Source organism: Coffea arabica, chromosome 11e (assembly GCF_036785885.1).
Source record: "Coffea arabica cultivar ET-39 chromosome 11e, Coffea Arabica ET-39 HiFi, whole genome shotgun sequence".
Taxonomy (NCBI): Eukaryota; Viridiplantae; Streptophyta; class Magnoliopsida; order Gentianales; family Rubiaceae; genus Coffea; species Coffea arabica.
In genome coordinates, this window is record NC_092331.1 from 51,539,990 (window position 1) to 51,546,346 (window position 6,357).

The 6,357-nt window shown below is 37.7% G+C and overlaps 1 protein-coding gene across 5 annotated transcripts; it reads left to right on the forward strand.

Annotated features, from left to right (window-relative positions):
* The first annotated feature begins 1,567 nt into the window (after positions 1–1,567).
* Positions 1,568–5,655, forward strand: LOC113718980 (protein DETOXIFICATION 14). 5 transcript variants are annotated; one of them, XM_027243928.2, is made up of 8 exons: positions 1,571–1,813; positions 1,908–2,210; positions 3,209–3,753; positions 3,844–3,930; positions 4,013–4,069; positions 4,194–4,432; positions 5,074–5,279; positions 5,416–5,655. In XM_027243928.2, the coding sequence occupies exons 2-8, from the start codon at positions 1,965–1,967 to the stop codon at positions 5,473–5,475; spliced, it is 1,440 nt and encodes a 479-aa protein (XP_027099729.1). In that variant the 5' UTR covers positions 1,571–1,813; positions 1,908–1,964; the 3' UTR covers positions 5,476–5,655. The 5 variants fall into 5 exon arrangements, with proteins under 5 accessions (XP_071928564.1, XP_027099729.1, XP_027099731.1 ...); XM_027243930.2 differs by having other exon boundaries at positions 1,919–2,210; XM_027243931.2 differs by having other exon boundaries at positions 1,574–1,813; positions 1,919–2,824.
* Positions 5,656–6,357: the final 702 nt, after the last annotated feature.

Here is a 6,357-nt window from a genome sequence, read left to right on the forward strand (position 1 = left end):
AAATACCAATAAATAAAAGAAATAAATAAAATAATTAGATCTCACAGATGTTCGGAACCGAGTCCTCAAATTGACCTTCGACTAGATGAGAATCTTAGCCACGCCTCATGAGAAAATCTCCACGTAATTTAATTGAGGTGTAGGCCATCAAGGGAACCAAGAAAGAATAAAACTAAACTATGCTAAAAGCTAAGCTAAAACTATTGATAAGCAAACCTCCTGTACGTTTGTCTTCTTTTAAAGCCAAAGGAAAATGACTCATGCTTCTTATCTCCGTGGTCCCCACGCAATTGAGAAAAGAGTCCATCCCCTGTAGTCCTCCGAAGTCCTCCTTTTTAGTTCCCTCTTGATAGTCAAAAACTTTAATACTCCAAAACACTCCTAATCAGCAAAAAGGAAGACAATCCGGTTCCAGTACAACGTGGGCCAGGCTCGTGGAAAATCTCCCACGCTTGGAGTCTTTTTCTCAATATGATTTCTTCTTTTTAGCACGTTTCAGTTCCACTTCCTGAAATTAAATCCAAATACCAAATATAAGTAAATATTAATAATTTAAACAATATTTGGCAAGGACAAAGGGGAAAATTAACAATAAAATTACTAACAATTAACACCCTATCAGAGAGACATATTTCAGATATTTCGGGCATATTATTATTACTACTTTCGGTTGAAACTGTGAATGATGATGACATTAGTAAAGTGGCTAGTTTGTATCATGCAATTGGAATTGTCAAAGTTGATAGGTTATGAGGTATCCCGCATCGGTAGAAGCAAGAGGAAAGGAAAGGTTTAAAGGCTTAGGTCCAATGATTACATAGTAATTTGCGTTAACTATTTTGAATTTTTGGATTTCGATCCAAAAATTGTTTGGATCAGTCCTTGGACTCGAGTCGTTGGTATCAGAGTGAATCTCGCGTGGTTTCGGCGTGACTTTGGGATCAACTTTGAGATTCGAGTTGTGACAGTTGGTATCAGAATAAATATGGTGTGAGGTGACTCTTGGCCAGCGGATTATAGTTCTTTCTACACAAGAAAGTGCAAGGGGCTAAGTGCCCCGTTCGTCGGGGACCACCACTAGTCCCGCATCCCACATCGGTAAAAGCAAGAGGAAAGGAATTATTTAAAGGCTTAGGTCTAATGGCTACTTAATAAATTGCTTGGGTCAGCTCAAAAGGTTTAAAGGCTTATGTCCAATGACAAAGGTTTAAAGGTATAGATCCAATGGCTACATAGTAAATTGCTTGGGTCAACCCGAAAAGTTTAAAAGCTTAGGTCCAATGGCTGTATAGTATTGGATCAACCCTTGGACCGAGCGTGGTCTCCATGTCGGGTGAATTTGAGTCAGTGGATTATGGTTCGTCCTATATAAGAAAGTGCTAAGTGTCACGTGCGATGGGAACCACCTCTAGTCCCGCATCCCACATCGGTAAAAGCAAGAGGTTAAAAAAAAGAATGACAAAGGTCTCCCACATCGGTAAAAGCAAGAGGTTAAAAAAATGAATGACAAAAGGTCCAATGGTTACATAGTAATTTGCTTGGATCAGTCCTTGGTCACGACCCACCTCTTAGATTCGGGTCGTGACAGGTTAGATGGAAAGGATTTAAGTTTTTACTTTCAATGAACTCTCAGATATTCTTCCTATAATTGGGTGCATTTACAGATTCCCCAGCAAGAAAAACAATAACAAAAGGACAAAAAACAGCAAATGGTTGATTCAGGCTGGATAGGATGGAGAGAAGTTTCCACTGAACTTTTTCTCACATCTGCTAGAAAACTGTTTTGAGTGGCTCTCTGTACCTCTTTTTCCAGGTTCGTGATGGATACGGCTTTCTGTACAATCAAGCAGATATTTGTTTAGTTGTTCATTTACTTATTACTATAATATTCTTTTCTGATATTGTAGAAAATCTCCAGATTCAGGAAGTACAAGGGAGTTGTCCTGCAAGAAAAAAGAGAGAGCATGGAAGAGGCGCTGCTGCCAGAAAATGATAAGGAGACAGGATCAACAAGGGTGGCAACTTGGAAGATTTATGTTGAAGAGTTGAAAAGGGTAAATGGCATAGCACTTCCGATGATGGTAGCAACAGTGGGACAATATCTCTTGAGAGTTTCTCCAATCTTTATGTTAGGCCACCTTGGCCAACTCCAACTCTCTGGTGCCTCCATTGCCACATCTTTTTCCAATGTTACTGGCTTCAGTGTTCTTGTAAGTCCTTTCCCATAATAGATAATACCCCAAAATGTTCATCTGATACATGCTGTTGAGATTATCATTCAATTATCCACAAAATTATAGTCAGTCAAATCTTCGTCTAGGACTAGAAGATATACTCTGAGATGCATATGCTATATTTTCGATAACCAAAGCAAGGGAAAATTAATTAATATGAGAAAATGTGGTGTACTAGGGAACTGTTTGATAAAAATCCACCCTACAAGAACTGTGTCTCACAGAAATTGGCTCTTCTTCTTTCTTTTTTTTTGTCAACTATCACCATCTACTCTACTTCTACTCCTACGCTTGCCTATTCTAGGAGGAAATCCAACCAGATCAATTGAAGAACCGACGGGGATTGAATTACCATCGGACTATGTGGGTGCACTGTACACCCGTATAGATTTGGAGAAACCACATACACCGATAAAGTGATGGGAGACAAGATTTGAACCCTTAACTTCCTACCCTACCAAGAAATTGGCTCTTCTTGACTCTGCACTATTTATGTAGAATGCACAATGCGGACCAGGGTCTATAACACCAGATCCAATCATACATAAATTATTAGGTGGTGCTGAACTTGTACCACTAAGTTATCACAGGTATGACTCACTATCATTACTTAGTGAGGCACTTATGCATGCCACATGGTGCACATATAGTGTGTCATGCCTTCTCTCTGTTCTACTAGAAAGGTTGAAGTAGTCAAATTAGATAAATTGTTGAACACACGTAACATAGCGTTCTGCATAGTTACTTGCAGAAAATACAAGAGAAATGGCGTATTCATATAGAATTGTCATTGTGATTTAAAAAAATCTAGTAACATTAACAATGATGACGATGATGATGAATACTTACACTGCACATTACAAAGCTTGATTCCACTTATAACCTGTGATTATACTGATTAAATTCACTATCAACTAGATATGTGCTCTTGAAATATGTTTATTAAGAAATGAAACAAATTAACTACGTTGCAGTTTGGGATGTCAAGTGCACTGGAGACCTTGTGTGGTCAGGCTTTTGGAGCAGAACAATACCAGAGACTTGGAACCTATACTTATGGGGCCATCATATGTCTCTTTATAGTTTGTATACCAATATCCCTTCTGTGGATCTTCACTGACAGGCTGTTAATACTCACTGGCCAAGATCCTGTAATTGCAACTGAGGCTGGCAAATACTTGATCTGGCTCATACCTACACTATTCCCTTATGTCATTCTCCAGTCACTTGGTTGCTTTCTCCAGACTCAGAGTTTAGTCTTTCCAATGCTGCTTAGTACAGTTGCATCGGTATCCTTACAACTACCTCTTTGTTGGGTTCTTGTATTCAAGTTGAAGCTTGGGAATGCTGGAGCAGCTTTGTCAATTGGTATATCATATTGGTTAAACGCCATCTTGCTTGTGCTGTATGTGAAGTATTCTTCTTCCTGTAAAAAGACTCGTGTTCCTTTCTCAATGGATGCTCTTCAAACAATGGGGGGATTCTTCCGTTTTGCTATCCCTTCCGCTGTAATGATTTGGTAAGTTTTAATCCTTAAGCCTCTCCTATTGTCCAGATATTTCTTGTCCTCTGGTTCTTTACTATCTGTTAATCTTCCTGATGATGGTAGTTTGGAGTGGTGGGCATTTGAGATAGTTGTGTTGCTGTCTGGCCTGTCACCAAATCCTAAGCTAGAGACCTCTGTGCTATCTATATGGTAAGCTTATTTGTCAGCATTTTCATACAGCGATTAGAACCTGAAAACTAATTCTTACTGATTTTGTATTTCCCTTGAGCAGCTTAACCATTACTTCACTGCACTACCTCATACCGTACTCTTTTAGTGTTGCTGCAAGGTTTGCCCTTACACTAAGATGCATTGATAAATTGAATATGGTGTTTTTACTTATACAACGGAAAAGTGTTATGATTTCATGCAAGTAAGATTTGTCTAAAAAGAATATCTTTTGTATTTTATAGTACACGGATATCAAATGAGCTAGGAGCTGGGAATCCAGTGGCAGCAAGAATTGCTCTTTGTACGGTACTATTAGAATCTGTATCAGAATTTTTTCTGGCAAGCATAACTTTATATGTCTGCCATTCCATACTTGGATATGCCTTCAGCGACGAGAAAGAAGTTATTGACTATGTCAAACGCATGACTTATCTTCTATGCATTTCCATCATCATGGATGGCACACAAGCAGTATTATCAGGTATTTTGCTGTCTTGGCTTTAAGCTTTCTTAATCTTTTGACTAGTTGGAAAGACATCCGAGGTGGTATTGCAATTTGGAAAGAACTAACATTATACATATAATGTAAATCTCCCTGACATCATTCAGCAAAGGAAATAGAGTTTGACTTGCAAAATTCATCTCGCTCGTAGTCTTTACTCTTTATCCAGAGTAATTTGGCAGCATAGTTTGAGCCCTGAGAACCTGATATATAATGCATCCCATGTGGACTGAAAATGATAATGGTCCTCTTTGGTCAGGCATAAGTATTGACAGATATACACGCATGACCATGAAGATGGAACAAAGAAAATTGAAGTTGTCAAGAACACAATAATCATATCACTGAAGCTAATGAAACGTTCTGAACTGATAAACTTTTTTCACCGGATTGTCTGCTTTCTATTAGCTTAAGGTCTGATTTCATGTTGGCTGATTTATAAACAGAATTTCTTCACTATAAAACATATGAATGTTCCATAGGCAAAAAAATCCACCATTTTTCGAATTCAGAACTTTAAACGGTAAGCTCAGGACATCATAGAAGAATGTCAAAGTAGGCAAGACATTGAACCTTTATTTCCTATCATCTTCTAAGCCAATGCCATCTTTTGGCACCAGGGGTAGCAAGAGGAAGTGGATGGCAGCACTTAGGAGCTTATGTAAATCTTGGGGCATATTATCTGGTTGGAATTCCGGTGGCTTTAATCCTGGGATTTGCACTGCATTTAAGAGGAATGGGTCTCTGGAGTGGACTGGTCGCCGGAGCCACGGTGCAAAGTCTTCTCTTGTCCATCATCACAGGCCTGACAAACTGGGAAAATCAGGTTGGAATTTTCTTTCACATTATTTCACTTCAGTTAATTCTAGAACGCAATTCGTTAGTGATTAGTAAAATCTTGTTGATACTAAATCAGCTAGCTGCCTGACTTTTACTCGTGTGGATTGATATATCTGTAACAGGTAATTGAAGCTAGACGCAGAATATATGAAGGGGAAGAAGAAAAGGCCACTCCAGTGTGAGACCGTGAGTCAATTGGATGGAAAAACTAGCAATCGCAGGGCACAAATGAGCTTTTTCATGTGCTTCAACTGCACTAAAGTACAACTCTTCAAATGATAACGTAATGTCGAGAAAGTTTAATTGCACGAGGTGTAAGAGATTCAAAGATATGCTATAATTCATTAGTGCCTTTCAATTAACTGCATTCATTCTTTGCGGTTAATGAAATATTTGGTAAGTATTAATAAGTAAGATAAAGATGATTAAAAGGTTTTGATCTAGTGGTTGAAGTTAAATTTACAGGACTTAAAGGTCTTGGCTCCCTGCTTTTTGGATTTCACTCCCTACTAGAAAAAACTAAAAAAAAAAAAAGATTTGGATGATAACATGAGTTAATTTAATAGTGAACTCGTTTTATGTAACAAACTGTTGCGCCATTAAAGTTACTTGCACCTCCTGTAAGTTTACTCTTTCATTGGCGCCTTTTTGGATTTTTTCCTCCCTGGCAATATTTTTGTTGCACTTTGCCTCCTGTTATTAAGTCACACCTAGCTTTTACAGATAAACTCTATAAAGTTTCATTTTTACCTTATCTCCATTTTCCTCTATTCTTCTTTTTCCTGCCCAACTTTTACATATCACCCATTTCTAATGATATTCATTTGTTTTAGAAAATCATGAATTGAGTTCCCAAAAAAAAAATCTAATCATATTAAGTAAATTCAAAACCTTGCTATTGTTAAACATATTCTTTCTAAAATTGTGAAATCAATAAATGGAGGTACGACACAACTTTTGGTAAGATATCTCTTTTGCACGTGTCATGGAAATTTGAATATTTCAATCGAAAATTTTGTTGTAAAACTTGGATGGTACTCTTTTTCTGCTAATTATTTTATGAT